This window comes from Phyllostomus discolor, chromosome 11, assembly GCF_004126475.2.
Source record: "Phyllostomus discolor isolate MPI-MPIP mPhyDis1 chromosome 11, mPhyDis1.pri.v3, whole genome shotgun sequence".
Classification (NCBI taxonomy): Eukaryota; Metazoa; Chordata; class Mammalia; order Chiroptera; family Phyllostomidae; genus Phyllostomus; species Phyllostomus discolor.
In genome coordinates, this window is record NC_040913.2 from 8073493 (window position 1) to 8098422 (window position 24930).

Here is a 24930-nt window from a genome sequence, read left to right on the forward strand (position 1 = left end):
TGCTCATTCTGCAGCCTTGGCCATTGATGTAACTTAACGGCACCTGGGCCTTCATCTCTGGCTGTGAGCTCTTCTCACGCTCATCTTTGAGCGCCCCATTCCTAAAACAGTGCCCTGGTATTACGGACTCAATACTTGCTGGGTGGGTGGAAAGGAGTAGGGGCGAGAGGGAGGGGGAAGGGAGGGAAGAAGGAGAGAAGGAAGAGAGGGAGAAGGGAAACTTCGTGGTGTTTGTCTATTTTGAGAATGAACAGCGATGACTGTAAAGCACGCGGCACAGCGCATGCTCAGCCCGTGCCTGTGTTTGTTTTTCTTTTCACACTCACTGCTGTTTTCTTATGGGTGATCTTCCTGGTCTTCCGTCAGCCGTGCTCTTTGTGACGTCGCGTGTGTACGCCAGGGCTTCTCGTCCCGCAGGTCTTGCGAATGCCTCCATTTAGGGCTGCACTAGAGCAGTTCAGTTTTAAGATACAGTATTTTGTTTTAATGTATATCAAAAGACTATTAAAGGCATATTTGCTTTACACTTTTCAAGGCATTTCTTGCAGGAGTTAAAATTTAATCACCAAGCTTATAACAAATCTCCACCATTCTGTGTCCCGCTGCAAAATTGAAAACTCCCCTCGTGGCATATAATACACGGCCATTAAATTGCTGATACGTATGAGGCGCCAAAGATTCTGACCAAAATGATCTTCCTCTCATTTGTGTTGTTAATTTTACTGCTTTGTGAGTGCGTGCGTTTTTCTCTGGTTCTGCCGTTTTGCACACTGGCTGGTTCTGAGGAGGCCTGTCTCAGAAGCATCCCTGTGTTTTCAGACAGTATGCAAGAAAATGGAAAGATTTGCTATTCACTCAACTTTGATGACATAGGAAGTCGGACAAGGAGGAACGATCAGTCATACCTCTGCTAAAAATTACGTGACGTCTTTATAGCCAGGGAGTGCCTTTTCTACCAATGGTGTGTGTGTGAAGTGTTGATTCTTTTTAAGTTCACTTGTTGCTTTTGCAGAATGTAAAGTTTTTCATTGTATGAAGTAATTCGGTTCACTTATTTACTGAGCCTTGGGCATGAGAGAGATGTGTATTTTAAAACTGCGTTTTTTTCTTGCACCTCAAGAGGAGTGGTTATTCTCTATAATGCTATGTTTAAGTAAATTACACATTCAGGGCATCTAAATTGTCACGCCAAATTATAGGACATCTTAATTATTATGTGGATGTGACAGATTCAATTACCCCTGAACTCTTTTGAGAAAGCTGCCCTTAGCAGTGATTCCCAGTGGTAAACAAAAGAGCAACAGGAAAATGCCTTTTGTAAGAGACACTTAATAAGTGTTTCCCATGAAATACCACAGGACAGCCCCGACTGGTGTGGTTCAGTTGGTTGGGCGTCATCCCACAAAGCAAAGGTCGCAGGTTCGACTCCTGGTCAGGGCACGTGCCTGGGCTGCGGGCTTGGTCCCGGGTCGGGGCACAGGGCATGTACCAGAGACAGTCAATTCATGTTTCTCTCCCTCTGTCCCCCTCTCTCTAAAAGTAAATACATAAATAATTAATTTTGTAAGGAAAACACCACGGGCCAGAATGACCTCTAATTCCTCCATGTGGAAAACCAACCTGTGTCCTGCTTAGATTCTCAGCATATTCCGCTAAGATACGTTCACTCTACGTGCGGCCTGAATGAAGAACTCAGTGCCACTTCATTCACCGCAGGAGCGCTTTCCTGGGTACCTCGTCGGAGCCACTTGTGTCAAACTCTTTTCTTCCCTCTCTGAAGCCATTAGCCGAGGCCCTCCTGAGTAGAGATGTGGAGGGAAGAGCCCCTTCCTCTCCCTCTCAGTTTCTGGTGGGCACAGCGTGAGCGATGGGACGGCTGGGAGGTGGCAGCTGCGGGGAGGGGGACAGAGAAGCCGGGGCAGTGCGGGGGTGCTGGATAACTGTGGAAACAGGTAGTCGGACTCTTGGCCATTCAGGCGGGGCTGCCCCTGCACGCTCCATGGGCCACGGTCACTGAAATTTGGACCTCGGTTTCTCAGTTGCTTCTTTAGCCTTACCCAGAGAGAAAACTGGATTTCTGGAGAGTTCTCCTGTGTTGAGTCATTATGCTAAGGCCGCGTAGGTAGCAGCTCTTGGGCCAGCCTCTCACTCTCAGAATAATAAACTGCGACCAGAGCCACGTTCAGGGATGCGCCGTCTCCTCTTGGTGGCCGGGGACTCCCAGGGGTTTACGTCTCCAAATGCTGCCCAGGTTCTGTCAACCAGTCTGCTGTCAGGTCGCCGCCTTCTGGCGTGGGTGACATCGTCTCGCTTTTCAGATAGACTGAGTTTGATTTTCTTAAATCAAGAAACTTCCCAACTCGGCATATATATAAGAAATGGCCCCCAAGCTCAGAGTCTGGGAGCTAAACACACTAACGAATGAAAACACCCCAAAAGGCAGAGCATAAACATGCCGCAGGACTGCTGAGTGCCCGTAATCACAGTCTAAAACCCTCGGTTTCTCCCTTTCCTATGGCATTATAATAATAAAAGGTCGGGTGGGGCCTTTGTCTACCTAGTAAAACGGGGCAATCAAACCATTTAAACACCCGCCAGGTCTGCCACCCAAATAGACCCTCTCTGTTCTCCCTCTCCCGCCGCTTTCCGAAATATTGTCTGAGTTATAATACGTTCCTGCAAAACATTGTGTGCTAATGGGTTCTTTCTGCTGATGAACAGGTTTTGGATTCAGGAAGACTGAAAGAATATGATGAGCCCTATGTTTTGCTGCAGAATACAGAGAGCCTATTTTACAAGATGGTGCAACAACTGGGCAAAGCAGAAGCTGCTGCCCTCACCGAAACGGCCAAACAGGTGAGCGCACCGCGGGGAGCTGTAATTAGACTCCGTCTCCCGGGGATGCCTCCTCGCGATCTGGCACCACGGGCTACCGTAACGAGCACTCTGTGCCCTTTTCAATTATAAGCCTCCGGAGACGCAGCTTCGTGGCTCGGTCTTAACAACACGTCCTGGGCTGAAGTCAGGTCTGCTGAGCATCGGCAGACGCAGTGAGTGGGGCTGGGGCTGGGGTGTCGGGTGTGTGCGTGCGCACGTGTGCCTGAGACAGATTTCGGGTTGAGCTTGTCCTGTGTTGGGACGCTCCCGGCTCAGAGTCTCGTACAGCACCACAGAGCACCCCCATTCCACAGACCCGTTGCAGTTCATTCGGGTTGGCGCTTGGCGCGTTTGAGGTGCAGATGCTGTCAGGGTACATCTGGGAGATGGGAGACTCCTGGGGACAAAAGTGCGGGCTGTTGTTTGTTAGACCCAGAAAGACCCACCAGGGAAGTGGCAGGCAGGCTGTGATCGTTGACAGCGTTAAGCAGAAATGGGGAAGAGCAGAGAGATACGCAGTGCCCACGCTGAGCGGTTACTACAGTGAGTGAGGGGGTGAGGCCCTGCCACCCGAGTGCCTGCGCCCCGGGGCACCCCGCTGTCCTGCCTGTTGGAGGGGCTGAGACTCCGTCCGAGAAGGGAAGGAAGTCGCCCGGGGCTTTGTAGCTCCCCGAATCCTTGGCAGAACGGGAGTTCAGCCCTAGGTTTGGGGATGACGCCGTCTGTGTTCTGAGCTTTTCCCGAGTTCTTACATGGTGTGGGGGTATGGGGGGCAGCTACCCCCGGACGGCCGTTTTTCATTCCTCGTCCCCGCACAGAGCTCTCATGTACCACACCGTCTCCCAGTCAGAGCTTCCCTTCCGAGACCTGATGGGTCCTCGGGGTCCCCTGAATCACCTGGTCACGGAAACGGCCAGGGATCTCACGAACCCTTTTGTTCTCTGGCATCGGGCATCTTACATCAAGGAGATGGGTCCCCACCTAAGCGTCAGAGTCTCCGTTTAAAAAATTTGTTATATATTACCAAGGTGTTAAGTGATGACAAAAGATCGTAGACTTTTAGGTAGGCCTAGATAATGCTAGTTCAGCACTCTTGCTTTGCAGATGAGGAAGCTAAAGCCCCTTAGGAGGAAGGTGGTGCCATATATACACACACACACACACACACACACTAGTGCTACACTAGTTTTTATTAAACACAGAATTCAATAGAAATTATTCTTTCGGTAAATGTTTTCATTCAACTGCAACATACACACAGAAAAGCACATAGGTCATGGCGTTATTAGGAATCTCGTGATTCCTGGTCCAGTAATCTTTGACCTAAGTGAACAGTGCTAATGGTAAATTACATTTGTGTAGTTTCTGACAATCTATTTCCCGTGGTTCTCACACGCGCGATTTCACTTCATCCTCGCGGTGGTTCTGATCCCACTTCACGGGTGAGGAGATTGGGTCACAGCGCAGGGCGGTGAAGAGTGGCAGGGAGTTGTTGGCTGTGGCCCCAGGTTCTGCGTGCCGTGTCCGGTGTGAAAAGGCTGCTCCTTGTCTCTCGTGGTGTCCAAGGTGGGGCCAGTCCCTCAAGTCCCCAGGGTGGTGGGTCCTGACTCTTGGATTTTGGTCCCGCACTGGTACAGGTACCCCTACGCAAAGACGTGAGGAAATACATGTCTTGGTTTTCATTCCCGGTCGAACATCTACTTGGCACTCTTTCTGCACATGCTCAGTCCCCTTGGGAGACGCACCGCCAGGCTGTGAACTATACGTGCGAGCCTCAGCTAGCAGTGCATCATTCCAAACTGACACCCAGAGGACTGTTAACTAAATCAGTAAGCTTTTCATTCTGACAGATTAGAATTCATTCGCTTGAAAAGAAAACTCAACACCTGGGAAAAGTTACTCTGAAGTCATGTTTTCTGGACCACGTAGGTGCTCCTGTGAAAATGTTGGTATGGGCGCTGTACCACTCACGATCGTGACATTGTAGAGAAAGTGCCTTTTGGAGACAAAGCGTGGAAGGGCCTGTTGTTAGTTTGCCAGGGCTGCAGTAGTGGAGTGCCACGGGGTAAGCTGATTAAACAACAGAAGTTTATTTCCTCACCGCTCTGGAAGCCAGAGGCCACTCTCCCTGGCTTGTTAATGGCTGGCTCTCTTCGTGTCTTCACATGCTTTTTCCTCTCCATGTGTCTGTGCCCTCACCTCCTTCTCTTGTAAGGACCCCTGTCATATTAGATTGGGGCCCACTGGTGTGACCTCGTTTTAACCTAACGGACCCTATGTCCAAATACAGGGACATTTGAGGTGTTGGAGGGTCAGGATGTCCTCACGTACATTTCGAGGGGACACAGTTCAGCCCGTAACAAAGGGTGAAGGCCTGTCTTTCACTCTCTCACCTGACAAAGCACACCTGCACTGAGGTTTGTCCCCAGCGTGTGGCAGAGGTGCTGCTTTCTCTCTTCCTGACGGGGTTACCAGATGCAACCCCAAGGTTGCAACACGCCGAGGTCCTAGATTCTAGGCGCCTGGATCAGCCGGAATAGTGAAAGGGCCACTCGCTGAGGAGCTGGATGGGCTGAGAGGTCGCCCAGCGTCTCTGCCCTCAGTGGCCCCGCTTCTTCGCCCTGTCCTCCCAGGAGCGGACCAGAGAAGGCACGCCCGAGTGCTTGGGAGAAGACAGAGCGTTTCCCAAATGTAAAAGAAGGCTACCTGTGGATGAGAAAAGTTGGATCTTTTTTTTAAGGCTGTGCATTGGGCTCTGTCCCCTCTGTCATCACGAAAGACGAATCCAAAGTCGTCTAACTAGCTTTTTAGAGACTCTAAATGATTGACACTTATGTATAACGATTAGCTTTTTAACCAATAGTGCATTGAATGTTACAAAATCCAAAATCTCTACTTTTTAGTTAGTTTTTAAAAATGTCACCCTGCCACTGTCGTCCTCATGGCGCCTGCCCGGAAGGGAGCCCCGGCACCAGGGACTGCCCACTGGTGTTTCTCTGTGCATGTGTGGGCACTCGGGCTTTGAAGTACAAATGATAATGCTGTTCTCTATTTTTTAAATTTAATATTGGATGTCAGGTTATACCCACACATATAGGTATCTCATCTTTTCCATGGCTACTTAGTACTGTACGTTGCCAGGTGTAATGCACGCCCCCATTTTTGGCCCAAACTTCCAGGGAAAAAATGTTCCGTTTTAATTTTTTAATTCAATTTTGTATGTACTTATTTACATTTGTATGTACTTATTTTCATATTATAAAGGAATTTTAGCATTTATTTTTTAACATATTATGGTGCAAGAAAATGTATTTAACAAATAATTACAAAACACAAGAACAGATACAAGGTATTTCAGGTACTACCCATGTATAATGCACATCCTCATTTTTCCCTCAAAAATTTGGGCAAAAAAAGTGCGCACCATACATGGCAAAATATGGTATTGATGCTTTCTCCCTCCCTACTCCCCATTTTTTCCTTCTGATTAACTGTTTAGAGTTTTATGTTTTTTCCCCAAAGATGGAGCTCTCGGATTTACTTGATTTCGTATGCTGTCTTATAGTTTATCAGTTCTATGTTTGTCTTTATCCATTCCTTCTTTCTGTGGTTTATTTTATTGTCATTTACTTCTTGAATACATTTGCTTTTATTTTTTCTTGTTTATTAATATAAATATTTCAAGGCTATAAACTGTTCTTTGAATGTTGTTCCAGTTATATCTTTTAGGTTCTGGTGTATAGTGCTTTTGTCATAGTCCAGTTTTTATATGGACATTCTGAAACTTGGTTTTGATTTCCTGTTTGGCCCGAGAATTATTTGAGAAAGCCTTTAAAATTTCCTGGTGAATAGGGGCTTTTATGTTTGTTTTTTATTTTCCTCACCAGTGTTGACTTCCATTGCCTTGTGAGCAAAAAAATGTCTGTCCTGTTTCCATTCAGAAACAGTACATGCAATATTAATACTTTTTGTGTCATCGCATATAAGCAGTTTTTGTGACTATTCTTTGGATATTTAAAAAGAGGAACTACTGTCTGTTTAGGGGAAAGTGTTTAATAACTTTATTAGATCTACTTAATGCGTGGTTGCCTCTCGCGCACCCTCTGCTGGGGACCTGGCCCACGACCCAGGCATGTGCCCTAGACTGGAAATTGAACCCGTGACCTTTTGCTTTGCAGGCTGGTGCTCAAGCCACTGGGCCACACCAGCCAGGGCTCACACTATGAATTCTATTTTCTGCTTTTCAAAAAAAAAAATCTCTACTATTTTAAAGTGCCTTTCTTTGATTCATTTAATGCTCCTGGCCCCGAATCCAAGCTGGTTTAAAAGTAAAACTGAGTCCCCTCCTGTCACTTTCTTCCATTTTCCAGGCATGTCTTTAACGATATCAGACTGGAGATGCACCTTCTGAGAGTGGCATGTAGGTGGTCTTAGTTCTGAGACTGAATCTTAGCCTTTTTTTAAACGGATGAGTTTAGTCCATTTACATTTATTGAGGTTTCAGGTATGTTCTTTGTTCCATCATGTTTGTTATACTTCCAGTTTTTAGTGTTTTTTTTTTAAGCTTTAAATGTGTGGCTTATAATTTTGGTTGTTTTTTCTTTTTGCATATTGCTTTATGTATTTTTTTAATTTCTTTTAGGGCCACTTTATATCTTTATTATTATTTGACTCCCCTGACAAACCATGACAATGACATATCTTCCCTCTCTTTGTTTTACCACCAAGTTTTAGTTGCTTGGTTTTCTTCTTTTCACCTTCAAATCTTTAAAAATACTTGAGTCTCTATTGTGTTACTTGTTTTAAATATGAATTTCTCCATCTCTGAATTGGCTAAACTTTGGGTTGTGATCCATCAGTGGGGCTGTGAGATCCACTTAGCTGTGACCAGGGTGCTTTAAGAAATGAATGGAATGGGAGACAAATACCAATGAATCCTTCCTGGTCCCGGTAAATATTTTGTGAAACTCCTTTCAGTACAGACAAGTACATGTATAGATAGTGAGTTTCTACTGAGTCTCAACGTAAAGCGGAATGTAGTTAGCATTGTGGTGGCAGTAAAAAGAAAAGGTTGAAAATCAATGTACTTTACCTTCTTAAAGGAGGGTTCATTGGAGTTGGAACCCTTGGCTTAACATAGATATATAGATAGATATATATGGAATACGTGTCTGCTACATTTCTCATTTAAATTCTCTGGCTATAACATTTCTGGGTCCTCTTTGCTCCAAGGCCTTCGGCATTGTTCATTCACGTGGAGAAGTCTGTGGCCCAGTCAGACATAATTTGATCTTTCCCAGGGTACCAGCGCACTTTTGGTCTCTAGATGCGAGTCTTCTTTTACTTCTGGAAGTTTATTTGAATTATATCTTGGAATTTTTTATTTGATTCTCTTTTGTATCATGTGTATGTTATCTGTCCTTTGTTTTATAAAGCTATTTCCTCCTTGGCCTTTTATTAATTTCCAGTGATTTTGCGTCTTTCTCAATCCTCTCCTCCACGTTTCGTTCTGTTCTTCCCTCCCCTCCCCCCACCCCCCTCCAGCAGTGGCTAATCTCCTTTGTGCTGCCTTCAGTACAACTTTCACTGCTTGGGTGTTTTCCTTTTTCTCTCCCATTTCACCTTTGGCCTCTGTCAGCTCACACTTCATTGTTTCCGTTGCTGTGCCGTGTTCCCCTTTACTGCCAGGTCTCAGCTGGCCACAGACTGGTTCTTCTACTATATTTTCTTTGACTGTATTACATATATTTGTCATAATTTTCACTTGTTCAGTAAGTAAGTATTCATCAGTCATGTGCTTGTCGTGGTCCTTTTCCTCACATTTTATTCTGTGTTTTGTAGATCCCGTATTAGTACTTTTGCATTATTATTATAAAAGGTCCTACTACTGACCTTTGAATTAAGTGAGTTTTTCCTAGAGCATATATTTGCAGGAGAGTTGTGGCTAGGGCATTATTTTAGGCTAAAGAGAATTCTCTCTACTCAGTGAGGAAGCTCCTTGTGGTTCAGAAGAAGAATATGCGAGTGTGTGTGCATGTGAGCAAGAGAAACATTGAGAATGTATGTTCATTTAGCTGGCCCTGCTCCCTAGCTGCGAAGATGGGCGGTTACGGTGCTCATTGCATTTTAGGGTCTCTCCTCTCCTAGGGCCTTACCAATGTGGGTGCTTCAGGGAGAGATGGCGATGCTCTGTGGTTCATCGCGGACACGCCCTCCTTGGGATTTGCCAGTTGGTTGGAGAGCTGTGCTCTCCCACCACCGCCGAGGTGTGCCCCCGTCGGGGCCCTCTCGCTGTCTTGTCGCAGCCCCGTTGGATCCAGCTACGTACGGCAACTCTTCCGAGTATTTTGCCATTTGGGATTTCGGGTGACTCCTGATTTCTTCAAAGATGGGCTTTAAAAAAAAAATCACAATATCCTAGCTGTTTAGGGTGGATTCTGAGAGAGTGTAGAGAGAGAAAATCCATTTTCATCATCTTAAAAGCAAAAGTCCTCTCTAACTCTCCAACACTCTGTAACTTTGATAATATGCATGCCAGCATGTGCACCAAAGTCAGCCCTCTTTTAAAGATTAGTTTGAGAGTTACTGGCACTGAACTTGGGCCGTACCGTTCAGGAAGAATGAACTGATAGAGCTTTGAGCCAGAATTCCACGTACTGAGTAATGCATTCCTTGTGAATACAATGTTAGCAAAAATGCTCCCTGTTATCCGTGTGGGGGAGCTTTATGGTCCTACCACGTTTAATAAACTCTAATCCCATGATGGTGGCTTTATTGACAACTTACACCTTAAACACTCCATACACCTTCAGCCTATATTAGAAGAATTATAACGAACCAAACCCAAGAGAAGGACGGGAAGAGAGACAAGAACCTGAACACTCACTGATCCAACATCCACTGGCCCTGACCTTGAGCTTGTACAGCATTGTCCCCTTTAATCTTCACAGACCACTCTGGGTTGGCATTACCCCTTTTTGACAAATGGCAGGAGAGGCTCAGTAACTGCTCAGAGTCACCGGTCGGGGCTCCGCTGCTTCCGCAGTCTCTCCACGGCCCTCCTGCCTCCCGGGCTTCCACATTCTCTGGACTAGACGTGTCCCCGCCACAACTCCGGGGCTCTGTAGAGACAGCATCGGAAGATCCACCAAAGGGCCTCCCCCCAGATGCTGTGTTCTCACCATGCAAGCACGGCGATGCTGCTGCGTTCCGTGGGCTAGGGGGCCGCTTCTCCGAGCAGCACCGTAGCCACACCCAGCACTTAACTCGGAGGGTGTTCAGCGCGCAGTCTGTAGCCATTAATTAGTTCTGTGAGGTAAGGCATTGTCTCATTTCCCAGATGAGGCAGCCAGGATGGAGAGAGGTGGAGCGATTTTTCTGGGATCAGCCGTGAGCCCCAGAACAGAGAGCTGAGATTGGCCCCCTCCGCAGGCCTAGCCTGTGCACAAGGGCCCCTCGCGCAAGCGCAAGCGTTCAGTCCTGGCAGCTCCCTGCCCGACCCGCACCGCGAGCCAGCCGCCGTCTGCCCCTCTGCTGGCGGGCAGAGGGTCTTAGGAAACTTGGCAACAGACGAGAAAAGGGAAGGCCAAATAAAGGATTTATACACAGGAAGCCCGTTTTCAGTGTTCAGTTTCTAGCACTTCCGGCCATGAAGCTGAGACCATTTTAGTGGACAGTTGCTGATGATGACACACCCTTTATTGAATACATTGCATTAAGAGGGTCACGGGGAAAGGAATTAATTGGCTTATTTGAGGAGGACAGTCAGGCAGTAGAAAATGAAATGACTTTCCACTTATCCTTCGGGCAATTTTTATTTATTTTTATGTGTTTATTTTTGTAAACCGAGCGCTGGCCAGTGTTACTCAAGAACAATGCTACACGATGCCCCCACCCCACCCGTCTGTCCTGGCGTGCTGCTGATGGCAGCAGGGTCACCTGGGTCAATGACAGCCGTGTGCACACTCTGCGGTGTTGCTGTCCACACGCTGTGCCCGGTTCCGTGGTGACGGACCCCGGGCTTGGCCAGCGTGGCTGGTCCTCTCCCTCCGATGTCCTCACGGCAGGACAGTGGTGGGCGAGGGTGACCCCTCTCGCTCCGCCTCATCTCGTCGCCGTCAGGGTCGGCCTGTGCCCCGGCAGGAGCTTTCCACTTTTGTAAGGAGTCGGAGCCTCCAGGCGGTCGACTCCAGTGACTCTTGTCATCTTGGCAGCCACCGACCTCCTGCCTTGGGTCCCCCACCAAGGGCAGCCGCCAAGGTAGCCTGGGAGCGAGAAGGGCCTTCTGGCTGTTTGTAATTTCACCAAGAAATGTGGTTTTTTTAGAGTACATAAACTACAACGACACAAAGTCTGGCTACCTTTAAAACGTGGAGGAGGGAGACGATATACGTGAGCCCCCAGTAGAAACTGTATTTTTAAATACGTGCTTTTCCGTGGGAGCAGCCTCAGGGTCCACCCGGCAGGGTCCCAGCATTGCGGAAGGATTTCCTGTTTTTCTCCGTAAAGTGACAGCATCTAGTATGTCACACGCAGGGATGTGTTGGGAACAGCAAGTATGCCAGCAACAAGGGAACGGGAGGGGACACTCCATCGGAAGGCGGCTGTCTCGGCGCTTTTCATGTTTGTGCGCGGAGGCCATTGTCCCCGTGATGACTGTGTTGGCAGCACCCACGAACGGATGTGCAGCCGGGTTTTCTGAAAGAGACCCGGAACCGTGTGCCGAGGGGACCCGGCTCGTGACACTTGTCAGCCTCAGATAGATGGCACGTTTTCTGTTTTAAAGACTCACGCAAAACTTTTCACATTCGTCTTTGGGGAAAAAAAAATTACATTTGAAGGCCTTTTTCACCCAAACACATTTTGAGATAAGGGCTCCCGAGTCGTGACATTATTTCATTTTGTCATGCGCATCTGTCAAGGAACCGAGATACGATACAGCCGCTAAAAACTGATGATTGCGGAACAGAGGAACTTGACAGCATTTCATTTCCTTTATGTCCTGATTATACGTTTATCAGGGAGCCTGTATCTCTCCCCGGTTCAGCTAGAAATTGGTAGAATGCAGGAACTCAAAGGCCCGGCAAAGAACCGTCCTATTATTCGGTATCATCTCCCATTTTGAGAGAAGTTGCTTGGTTGAGTCATTGTTAAGGCTTTGCTTCTCTTTTCATTACCGCGCCCACTGTCCCCAGATCACATTTCTATAGGCCGTGTAACTGCTCTGCCGCGCAAATTAAACGCCGGGATGTTTCATACATACACGCCGGCGTTTCAATGCTTGTCCATCAGAGTTTGTAAAATACAGGGATTACAACCCGATATTAACATCCGAACCCATTGTGCTCGTTTTGTGTGTGAAAATGAGAAACCCTTGTGCAGACACTGGATGCGCCGTCCTCTTTGTCACCCCCCGTTTTTAATTTATCTCCGGGTTTTGAGTCAGTAAAATGACTCTGCTTATCAATTTAACATAGCGATAAAACCTATCTGTGGATCGGAACGATCAGAACTCAAGTGGACCTACAGGTTGTCTGGGGTTCAGCCCGGCCCCGGTGAGGGATTTTAATGGGGCTGCTTCCTTTACAGAATGAATGCGTCCCTGTATTTTTTTTTTAATTGTGCTTCCATGAGTGATGGGAGTTCGCTTCACAGACAGAAGTGGACAGAGAAATGCATTGCCTTAGGAAGAAGGACTTGAAAACTGTAAACGTGTTCTTTCAATGCCTGTCTTTTTCTCCTTTTCTTACAGGTGTACTTCAGAAGGAATTATCCGGATATTACCCAGAACGGCCCTGTGGTTGTGAACGCGTCTAACGGCCAGACCTCAGCCCTGGCTATTTTTGAGACATCCCTGTGATGCCACCACGAGGTCAAGCCTGTTCCGAAGACATTTTTCCAATATTTTTGCACTGTCTGAACTACACTAAACTTTTTTTTTACACTAGCACCAACTACTTGCACATACAAGATGTCAGTTTATTTGGATTTTTCCTCCAACTTCATCCAATGATCTCAAGCTCTATCAAAGTGACTTATTATTTATATTTATATTTATATGTTATAGTATTTTTTTTCATAACTAAATCAGAAGTGCAGGCCACCAACAACAGCTTTCTACCAGGTTTTGTGCCTTAAGAGACTCAGACCCAAGACTCATTTTGTGAGGTGCAAGACAACATTGAAAAAGATACTTTTTTTTTACCCCCCCTCCCCCCCCGCCAAATTACATACTACTTCCCAGTTCTATCAGGGATTCTGTTTACTTGAAAACTATGTGACATCACCACGTTGTCTTACCACTTTCTTCAGCGTACCTAGGATCCATTGTTTTCCCCCCACAGGCCTCCGGCTCAAAGAGCACAGATAAAACTATAGGAAAAACAAAAAATATGCTTCGGTATAAGTGGCATTATAGTAGGGAGAGTATATTCTCCCCCACCTGCCCCCCAAAAATGTGTATCATTAAAATATAGAAAGGCAGTATTTAATTACATGTTCCGAAAGAAAAGGAAGAGAAAAATAATGCTTTGTCAAGATAGAAGCGCCTGTAGATGATGACGTAACGATGAAGGACCCAAGTGCGGTCACTGTTCATCTTTGCATCTGTGTGAGTCGGCCGTGGTCGCTGTTGGGGCGTTAGGCCGGTGCTGTCGAAGAGAGGCGGAGATGCCAGCAGTAACTCCTGAATAGGGAGCACTGCTCTCGTCTGGGTTTCTGCCGGCCGCCCTCCGGCTCGCTGTAAACCTTGGGGTGTAGCCTTCAGCGAACTTCCCTCTAACCTGCCCGCAGGGGCTGTGCTGCGTTGGTGAGAAAGACAGCGAAAATCCCTGCAGACCGTGACCGCGATCACACAGTGCCCTCTCAGGACGCACCCAGAAGGCTCCCGTGTGTGTGAGCCTGCCCGGGTTACGGGAGTTGCCTTTCGACCACGAGCAGCAGTTTGTTTAGGCCGTTCTGATTAGCAAATGAGGAAGTCACACCTCATCCCGGGGCCTTCTGCGCTCTCCCTGAACTGTGGCTCTTCCGTTTTTCTTGATGCTGATGGCTCTAGTATCTTGAGGTCAAGTTACTGAAGACTGGACTGTGATGGTTTGAAGTGGACTCTCATTACCTCTCAGAATAAGGGATAGCCACCCCCAAGTTGCATATAGGAATACCTCCGTGCCTTCATAGGGCAGGTTTTTGGACTCTTCAACAGAAACAAATGTTTTATTGAATCAAGCCTTAAAACACACACACACACACACACACACACACACACACACACATACACAGAGCTAACTACCAAAATATCTGAAGTGCAGTAGCTGTAGCTGTTGGACATTTTCTATCTAGAAATACCATGGCCAGTGTCCAGTCCAGCGAAGCAGTCAGCTGTTTAACAGTCAAGGTTAGTATTTCAGGAGACTGGGTCGACAGCGATGGTAGCCATGAGGTTTGTTGAAACATGGAAATACTGGAAATGTATGTGTGTTTAGTTTGTCTGTAGAGGTTAAAGGCAGTTTAAAAATGTTCCTATTTGATTTTTACTGTCATCATAAGAGTTTTTAATGAAACAAAATCCAGTTGAAATAAACGACAGTTTTCATCTCCACGTAGAGCTGTGTGCTGCTGTTCTTCGAGGGGTTGCCGGCCCGTGCCCTTGCCGTGTTGGAAGTCACCGGGTTCCCCTGAGATGCCTTCCGTGACTGACAGGACCTCTTGATGCAGACATGAGGTGGACCGAATGTCCTCAGCGGGTGGGTGGTTTTCAGGCAGGGTAACGTGGTTGCTATTGGAGCAAACGCAGTTGCACCACGTGCAGGAACAAGGCGAGAGTGTTAACTTATGCCCTGTGTTTGAACAAGTGCTAGATTGTTGAGGTTTTTGTTTTTTTGAAAGGTGGCTTTGTCCTAGACTAACAAGAATCACCTGTCGCTGCTCCATTTAAAACACTGCAGAACCAGGTTCTCCAAGTAGAGTTCCTGGACCAGCAGCTTTAGCTTCACTGGGAACTTGTTGGAAGTACAGGTTCTTGTTTCTCACCCCGTGTCTCCCAAATCATAACCTCTGGGGGTGGGGACCAGTACTCTGTGTCTTCATGAGCCCAAAAGGGGTGATCCTGGTGCAGACTGAAGTCTGGGAACCAGTACTTAGAACCTGAGGAACCCCTAGCATTCATGAAAACACAGAAAGCCCAGTTAGAGGAGTAGACACAGAGACTTCACAAAAGAGAATATCCAAATGGCCAATAACTGGAAAAGTGCTCACTCTTGTCAGTTACCAGGAAAATGCACATTGAAACCACAATGAGACACCACCACTAGACACCCACTAGAAGGGTGGAGCATACCAGTCAGGGGCCAGTGGAGCAGTGGGAACTCTCATGTGCCACGTAAGTGGTCAAGGTCAGGCAGATTCACAGGACTCAAGCAGACAGAAGAAAAATTTGTGGAGCTGTTGGGTTACCTGACATGCCTGTTATTCCAGGGTGGGGTGATACACACGCTGCAAGCCACCAGTCACACCACGGGAAATCCCTACTCCTTTGTATACTAAATGCATACGAAGCTGGCAGGATGCCAAAACGTTATATAACAGTTTGGTTTTGTGCATGGGGGCCATGCTCAAGGTTACATGAATACTGCTAGGTTACAGTCACCCAGACGTCGGAGGGAGCCCGACTGACTCCATTTCCCCTGTAACTACTGTGTCTATTAAAATGTGTATTTTGAGAAAATGACTTGGGAAACCAGTTGGATGACATTGACTCAAGCTACACACCGTGTGATCCATTCATTCTGCTCCAAATGCACACGCTTGTGCTCCAAGAGATGTTGTGTCCAAGGATGTTCCTAGAAACGTGATTTCTAATAGCCTCAAACTGGAAATAACCCAAATGCTCATTGACAACAGAAAGAAAACAAACTCTCACATGATAGAAACTCCAAAGCAATTGGAGTTCATTGATGTCAATGAAAGCCATTCAATGACATCAATGACACAGGTGAATCTCAGAAACTTAAGCTGGACCCCAAAGAATGTTTATATTCCATTTATACAAAGCTCAAACATGGTTACGACTGAACTACAGTGTTCAGAGTCAGAATGGTTCTTCACCTTGGGAAGGTGGTAGCAATTCGGGGAAATACAAGGGGAACTTCTGGGGTGTGTACAAGACTCTGGTGGGGCCAGATGGCAGTTAGAACAGTACTGGGCTCTTTGCTTATTTGCTATACTTTTCTGTTGTAGGTTGTACTTCCCAACTGAGCTAACTGGAAACAAAGTTCTCTGACTGCTTTTCTTTTAGAATCTTCCTCAAATTCAGAGGCTTAATCATCTAAAATGGACTCATCTGCATCTGGGAAATAATTTCTGCTTAAACTAGGAGTCTGTTGAGTTGTCATGTGGTCCACTGCGAATGGCCTGTCTTGAAGGCCTTGGTACACGAGGGGTCAGGGTCTCTGTCCTCTCTGATTAATGAAACGAATCACACTTGCTCTCTTCAATCCCAGGATAAGTACCAAAATGAGGAGCAATAAGGATTTTCTAAGTTCTGTTTTTTTTAAAGCCACTTTACTGAGGTATGATTAGACATACAAAGACTGTACATATTTAATGTCTACAACTTGATGAGGTTGGAGGGAAGAGCACACCCATGCAGCCACCACGATCTGTCTAATAAACTTGCCCATCACCCCCAAAAGTTTCCTCTTACACTCTTCTGTCATTCGCATTTGTGTGAATGAGACGCAAACAAAATCGAATGCTAGAATGCTTTTGACAGCACCGTAAATGGTTGGTGTCTTGTGAAGAAACAGCCTACACCAATTGCAGGAGGCGGTGAGTTAGACCTACTAAGTGTTGGGACAATGGACGAGTTCACTGTTAACTCATCGACAGGTTACCATGTCCCCATGTAAGCTGACAAGATCCGTGTTCTCCTTTCTGGCGGTCTGGAGAGACCGAAGCCCCTCTCCTCAAACCTCAGCATTTGTTCCGTATCGAATTCTGAAAAGTCAGCGATGTTCAGAATCTGTTGCAGTGAAGTGTGTGAGGCTTAGCACCTGCATATGTAAGTCACTTCACATAACCAATTCTGTTTTGGAAGGTGAAGTTCAACATTCACCTTTACCTCGAAAACTGTACGACATTCTGGACCCCACATCTCAAGAGAAAACTTCCTTGAAGTTCTGTAATGGAGCAGTGTCTTTTCATGGAAGGGCATGCTTATAACTGAGTAAACAGAATGATGGGGAAGGAATCCTTAGAATGAAGAAAACTGAGAAAGTTCAAATTAAACCAAAAAAAGTTCTAAAAGCCGTGTTTATAGTCAATGTAGTTTCATTAACAAATGACCTAAAATTGGAAGTGTGTCAAAAAAAATTCTATTCCCAAAGTATCAGAGTTATGAACTGTATTATCCCACAGGCAGACAGGCTGAAAAATAGTTACAGGTTTCCTCAAGAAATGTAATAAATTCTTGGGTTAATTTCCACAAAATGTGGTGTCTGTGTTTTAATGGTACATGTTGATCTTTATCAAACAGGATTTTAAACCAAAAGGTAAGCACATTTACACACACACAGTCCTTCTTTCCACTTTTATATTCGGTTTGCGGCTTTAGAAATAAAGGATGTGTACAAATAATGTTCGAGTAAAAATCCTCTGCAATTACTGGACTCTCTTGATTCCTGTTGCAGTTTGGTTCTCTGGTATGCAGGCTGAGATGGAGATTAATGTTCAGGATGTTCATTAGGGGGTACCTTTGGGACTGACACTTTTGAGACCCAGAGGGAAGGAGCAGGGTAGGGCTGAGGGAAAAATCAAGCAGAAGGGCTGGCCGGACAACCTTAGCCGATACCACTGTGAGCTCCGGAGCTAACGTGGCCCGGGAGCGTTGTCCTGCCCGTGGCTGGGTCTTCATTCAAGACCTCCCCCTTGACTAGCTGTTGCCTGCAGGCTGTCCCCCAAAATGCTGGTGGCTAAGGCTGCCTGCTGGGCTACACCTCAGGCAGCTGGGGCAACGGGTCCTTGAAGGGAGACCTGGGCAGCCCATCTCCGTGCCCCCCACAGTGTGTCACAGAGCCAGGGGGAGAGAATCCTGGGTGATGATGACGTTTAAGTCAAAATGACCGATTAAGTGGTTCTCCACAACACCCTGTAGTCTGAAAAACAGAAGAAAGTCCATGGAGGGGATACACCTTCATGCCGAGGGTCAGCCTGGTTTTCACGGATGTTAGAAAACCATCTTCAAGTCAGCCTGCATCCTAGGTAATGCATTCCTATGCATTCCTGCAATACCCCAACTGCCCTTCATTCATTAAACACAACCACACTCAGTTCAGTTTCCTTTTGTCACCATCTTCGTTCATGTTTAAACAAAGGGCCTGCTTTTCCCACCTGGCGCTGGGCCCTGCCAATTGCGTAGGCTGCCCTGACTACGAGCATTCACAGGTGATCTGTTTCCTCCCTAAATGATGTGCTTCTAAAGACTTGAGCTGTGCCCCGTGCGTTTTTTAATTAAATCTTCCAGCACTGTGTCTGTCACATAGTGGGTGCTCGGTGTTTGCTAAGTGAATGAATAATGACTAAGAAAATAGTCTTATAGACTTTATCATTTTGAAATTTGAAGAGGTAGCCTTGGATAATAGAAAGTCCGGGGCTTGGAGTCAGTCACCCAGATCAGCCTGCCAGTTCTGTCCCTGCCCTGGCCAGCAATGGGAGTGACCAAAGAACGTGTCCTCCAAAGTGGGATGCTGGAGGATGAAAGGAAGGCACTAGCCAGCCGTACATGCCAGGGCGATAAACTGACACCACCCTTGACAAAAAACGGAACAGGGTCGTCCTGTCGGCACGTGGCCTTAGTTGCATGCTTGGGTGAGTGTCTCAGCCTCTCAGAAACCTCAGCTGCGTCCTCTGTAAGGTGGCTATAGTTCCTGCCCTTGCACAGTTGCTTCGGTTGGGATGACCGTGGGCCAAGAGCATCCAAAGAAACAGGATGGAATCATTACCCTTGGGCAAGGAGAGCGTTCCCTCTTCCACCAAGACAGCTGGAGGACGGTAGGCTCGTAGACTCTTGGAGGAGTCCTCATCTGATGGCCTAAACCACACTGTTCTTACTTCACAAATGGATAAAATGAAGCCAGAGGACGCGGAGGAGCACAAGCTCTGGAGTCGGTTTTCCAGGTTCATACACCGGCTCCTCTGAGTACTGGCTGCCTGGGTGTGGACTCACGTTCTTCTGCCTGCTGATTGCGGGCTCTTCGGGTCGGAAAGCACACCCTGCTTCCTCTCTGTGAGACTGAGACAGAGGTAGTGGTTTTCTTACAGGGCTGTCGCAAAGATGACATAAGGCAGTGACACAGCGTATGGCCTGTCGGCTGCTGTTGGTCCGTGAGCTGTTTGTAAGTAAGAATTTCAAGAAAATGAGAAACTGTTTAGCCACTTGATGTGGCCATGACCTGCAGACTCAGGGTTGGTGGGACCTTGTTGAACAGGCTAGAGGCCAGCTGGAGCATTGAACTTGCCCGTGGAGGTGCGTGAGCCTGGAGCTGCACACTAGCCTCGTGCAGGAGAACCATTTGTTAGCTTGCAATGGGTTGAACATTATAAATAATTGAATAAATCTGACTCTTCTTCCCAGCTGAGAAGCGCTGCTTTAGAATAATGCTGAAGATGCAGTTAGCTCTCAATCAACATCAGCCTCTTTATAAACTGTTACCGTATCAGGCAAAAATTATGCCATGATATTTATGTATAAAAAGAGGCCCCACAGGCTCTCAAGAGGCTCTACTATAAATTACCAATACTTAATAGATACAATAAATTTAATATTTAATCACCATTATTTATTAAATATTAATATTTAATAAAAATTAAAACCAAATTCCTGTTCAGGATTAGAGGCATCCCCCCTTCAGTCTAGAAGGTATTTGAAGAACAACATATTGCATATACGGGCAATGTTTACACCCACCGTGTTCTCGTGTCTCCGGCACGGTCTTGTCGGGAGGGGACCCAGGAACACATCAGGTCACTTGACAAAACCTTCGGAGACGTAAGGTTCTATGTGTAAGCTATCGATCTTCCTTTAAAAAACAGAAAGAGTATCGGTTAACTGAGCTTTTGCTTTTTAAATCCCATGTTCTAAGGAGCAGTAACCTTATTTCCTCCCCAAAACTAAAATAGCAGTGTGTGTTGAAAAGCCAAGAGAAACATGTTTACTTGCATTTAGAACTTAAAAATAACAATAAAAGAAATAACACGCCCCCGCCCCACAGGGCTTCCTCCCGTCTGCCTTGCCTGGGGAGTCAACACTGGGATCCTATAGTTTTTTCGAGAAGAACCAAGATCAGGACCCGGATGCACTCACACTGTTTCACAGAAAGCTTCCGCTGGACGGTCCTCAACAATTTCAGTCTGTCGCTCAGCGTCCGTGCTCCTAAAACCAGCCAACTCAGAGTTATCCATCCCAATGCATGGGACCTTCAGGTATTCCAAAACAGCGTTCAGTCCAGAAGCTAATCATATTTAATTTGGGAGGGCATTACGTGCAAAACTTCTAAAATTAAATTTTGCAGACCACCTAGACGTAGGAAACTGCGTCTCTGTGAGGCCCAGTGCACGTCACATGGGGAGTGCCGTGCGTAAGGAAGGAACGGCCAACAAAGGGTCGAAGATTTGGAAACTCTCCATTTGACAACAAGGAATTTTCAAAAATCCTCGAGTCCATATTGAATCTGATAAGATACATGAGAAATAAAGGAAAAAGCTCTTTTTTTTCTGTACAATGCCAACTAATAAATGTAAAAGGATTGAGCAAAAATACTGCATCGCATCCACCATTGTCAGAATCAAACAAAACCCATCATTGGCTACTAGATAGATACAGAGGCTGGGGAGGGGAGACAGCATTTTCCTAGACTCACAGTATCTTCCCTGGTTAATTAGTTGATAAGGTGGGAAATCATATCTTTAAAGCGGAAAAATCCAGCAGGCACCGCCCTAACCTGGTGACCCGGGTTGACAGCACCAGGGACGGACCGACCGCCGTTCTGGCCGCCTGGTGTGCAGGCGGTGACAGTGCCGTCTGTGTGCTGTCCCCGCCTCCCCCGCTGAAGGGGAAAAGCATGGTCTAAATCAAATCAGCAGTCAAACTCAAACAGAGGGCATGCTACAAAACGACAAAGGGTAAGGAAGTGTTTCAGATTAAGTGGATACTGAAAAGAGAAGACAATTAAAGACATCATGTGATCCTGGAGCTAAAAAAAAAAAAGTAATAAAAGGTAGTGCTGAGATCATTGGTAAACTTTGCATGAGAAGTGTATAAATGGTAAATAATAGGATTGTACCAATGTTACGTTTCCTGAATTTACTCATTGCACCATGGTTATGCAAGAGAATGTTTTTTTAGGAAACATACACTATGTATTTAGTGGTGAAAGGTTATGATATCTGCAACTTACTCTCAAATGGTTCTGCAAAAATGACCATGTGTTATGTATGATATATAGCACATACATGCAATCATTTTTGTTATAGACATGATCCTGGATCAAAAACCATATGTGTCTGTCTGTGAAGTGGGAAAGCACATGTTGGGAAAATGAGGGTGTGACCCTACATGGAAGATACACAGCGGTTCATTGTACTGTTACTGCAACTTTGATGTAGATTTACATTTTTTTCCAAAATAAAAAGTAAAAAAAAAACCCTTCCCACAGCTCATCCACAGAGCAAAAAGTCCGCATTGCGATAAGCAAGAGATGACTCGACGTGTTCTATAAAAATCACCAGACAAGTTCTAGGTTGTGGCTGCGGTTCACACAGCTCCCTCCAAGTTTCACGGAGGCAGTCTAGCCCGGGGCGGGAGCCAAGGTGCCGCCTGCTAACAAAAGTACTTTTTGCACAGGCAAGACACAGCCTTCTGTGATCTCTTAAGGATATGATGATGCCAGGTGTCGGATCACGGATGGGCCAAATTTCCAGAGCGGTAGCATTCACGCCGCTGTTCACAAGACAGGTAAAGTCGTAGTGCCTCCTTCAGTGAGGAAAAACTAGTGAGTTCACATTTTACGTGTAAATAGTGTCTTTTCGGCGCACACAGAAGCTCCTAGCTTCAACATCTTTACATCAGATGCTCCTCGAGTTGCACGGTTCTTCAGAAGAGCTGTGGGTCGCAGTCTGCAGATCTTTCCAGCGTTCCTGTTCCCTGGCGAGCTCTGGCCAGTTTGGAAATGCCAGTGTATCCCCAGTTAAAACTCAGGCCATGTGAATACTCAACTTAGTGGGGCTTCTGTCTTCAGAAACAATTTTTGAAGGACACTTTCAGGGCAGACAAAGAGTCGTTTATTTCTAACATGTTTGTAATAAGCATGTAAACATGATGGTCAGAGAGTTAAAGAGAAACCCAAGGTGACAGTGAGGAGCACCACCTACTCTGTCCGTGCAGCTACCGAACAGCCACAAGGACGCTCTCCACTCTGTAGCAGGCCTAGTTTTTATGGGAACTTCGGCCTCTAAATTACACATTGGCTGCCACGTGTGTTCTGGGGGAGGCCCCTAAAATCAGTTACTGGGCAAAGTGATTCTTAGGCAAGTTTCCCCGAGAGGCTCGGTGTTTTCCCTGTATCACAACAACGGTTGAGCTTCTGATTTACGTGGGCAGGGGCAGAAAGGCGGAGGACAGCTAGGAACCCGAGACATTATTGTTTCAGTGGAATTTGGACTTTCACGTCTTCCTCAAGCAGAGGGGCCCCAACGGTGGGGTAGACAGACGGGCAGGCAGCCTCGATAAGCCAGCCCTGCATCATGTCCATGGCCGGGTATTGGCACGTGGAGGAGGTACGAGTTAGCTGTCTGTAGGTAGCTTTTGGTCCTTTCCCTTGCTTTCACACCTTCGGCCCCTCTCCTCCTGAGTAGAACATGATGACTCCAGCTTCTAAGATTCCCTGACTGTAAGTCGTTGGGAAGCAGACAGGAGATAGCCTTTTTGAGAACAAGTTCTGTATTGGGGTCAGCGATATTCAACCCTCCCTGATAAAGAGAGGACTCCATTGCTTTTAGCAGTGCCAGGAGCCTCTCTCCAAGGCGAGGTTTTTCAGTCAGTAGACCAGATAGCCATTCATCTACAGCGATTTAAGGAGCCCTGGGAAAAACCTTCTGTATAACACGTGTTCCTCAGTAGTGCTTGAGGGGCCATCATGGGGTACCCACTCCTGTGGGTACCTGGTGCACTTTGCCTGAGGCCCTTTCAAAATCATGCTGTTGTTTTCAGGTGACTCACTCTTTCACATTGCCAAGTTGACCACCTTGCTTCCTCTAATGAAAGAAGCAAGGGATACCCCACATGATTTTGGGGCGAGGGTGTTTGTGACCCCTCTGGAAACCTCATCCTTGGTAAGCATGGCAGACACTTTACCAGTAAAGGCATTTATTTCAACAACCAGGTTGAGTCCTGATATCAAATCACCATTAGGGAATCGGCGGGATCCTGACGGCCCATAGGCCATCGAATCTGGCTTCACTCGGGGCAGCCAGATACACAGATTCGAGCCCCGCCCCCTCGCCCGTCTTGCCTATTAAACCAAATTATCACTCAAATCCACTCTGAATCCGAGTTCGTTGGAGGATCTCGTGGGACTGGACTTAGCGCCCACCATTTTGGGGAGAAGGAATTTGAAGAACCAGGTCTGCTTTAGTGAAGAGATGTTTCGCCTGCCGAACGCACCCAGGGGTCTTGTTGAGGGCAGCCAGCCCTCTTTGATCGGGGTCTGGCTAACCGAGGCACCTGCACCTTGGCAGAGCAATCAGTGCCCAGCTGAAAGAACAAATGGTTTTCGTACTGAGTGTTGGTTGAACAAGTTGATCCTTGTTGCAGGTAAACAAATGTCACCTTCATCTCAACATCAAAAAAATTCAGATGTAGTTTGAACTTTAAGGCAACTGGTTGGAGATGGCGTATTTATGTGTGAACCGTGCTATGTGATACCAATTATTTCTCTCTTTTTTTTCCCTCTCCGCTTTGATGTAGGAAGCAACTACTCCTGGCGGAGCCCACCACCGATCCGTCCCGGCCCACAACAAGGGCGCAGAGGGAGGCCCACGCATCCAAGCTGGTACAGCTACTCATCGCGCGAACAAAGCGTTCGATAAAACGTGCTGCCCTCCCACCTTGATAACCGCTCAGAGCCTCAGAGCCGCCGCGAGGGCCTGCTTCCAGCCCCCAATGCGCGGTTTCCCAGAGCTCTGCGGTGGAAGGCGGAGGTGTGGGGAGAGCTGGCCCACGCCCGAAGCCCACATCTGAGGAGCCTCCTGTGCACAAGTAAGGACGTCCCGGATGGCACAGGCACATCCTGTCACCCCTCCCTACCCTCACTCACGGGCCCTCCCAGGCCAAGGACTCCTCACACTGGCGATGTTGCCTGGTAGTCCCCCCCTTAGGAGGATCAACTCAAGCAACAGGCCCCTGCGGGTTCCTGGAGTGGGCTGTAGCCCTTCGGACACACCATTCCAGGGCCCCGGGGAACCCTGAGTGGTCCGGATCCGTGCTTCGGGGTCCTTAATATGCATAGAAGGCCCCTGGGGATCTTGTTAAAATGCAGACTCCTGTTTACACGCAGTGGGTCAGAGAGCTGGGCTGAGCGCCTGCGTGTTTGACATGCCTCTGGGGGATGCTGATGCTGTTGGCTTCGTGGACCACGCTTTGCAGAGTGAGCACCTGAAAGAGGGGCTCTGGGTAGGTGCGCGCCCTTGGCTCCCTGACGCCTCACCCCACTGAGGGCTGGCCACATCCGCAGAGCGCTGGAGTGGGCTCCTCTGAAGTAGGGGGCTCAGGGCCGAGAGAGGTCCCTTGCCCTGGTCCAAGGGCAGTTCCGGCTCCTCCTTGCCCACATCCCCTCTGCAGCAATGGGCTCTGTTCCCACACTGCAGGGCCCTGGTGCTCCCCAGCCAGCGCTGCCGCGGCAGCCTTTGATGTCCCACCCACTCTCCCCACGTGGAGTTTCTCTTGGCTCCTCTCTCTGCAGCCATTCCCTCTCCTGCCTCCGCCGCCCGCTCCCTTACGCCACC

At 47.3% G+C, this 24930-nt stretch overlaps 1 protein-coding gene across 1 annotated transcript in view; it reads left to right on the top strand.

The window, feature by feature from the left end:
• The window catches only part of ABCC4 (ATP binding cassette subfamily C member 4), a 205236-nt gene extending 191858 nt beyond the window's left edge, over positions 1-13378 (top strand). Inside the window, exons 30-31 of the mRNA XM_036011227.1 lie at positions 2722-2856; positions 12629-13378. Coding sequence (XP_035867120.1) covers positions 2722-2856; positions 12629-12736 — 243 coding nt within the window. The 3' untranslated portion in view covers positions 12737-13378. The remainder of the gene's footprint in view (positions 1-2721; positions 2857-12628) is intronic.
• Positions 13379-24930: the final 11552 nt, after the last annotated feature.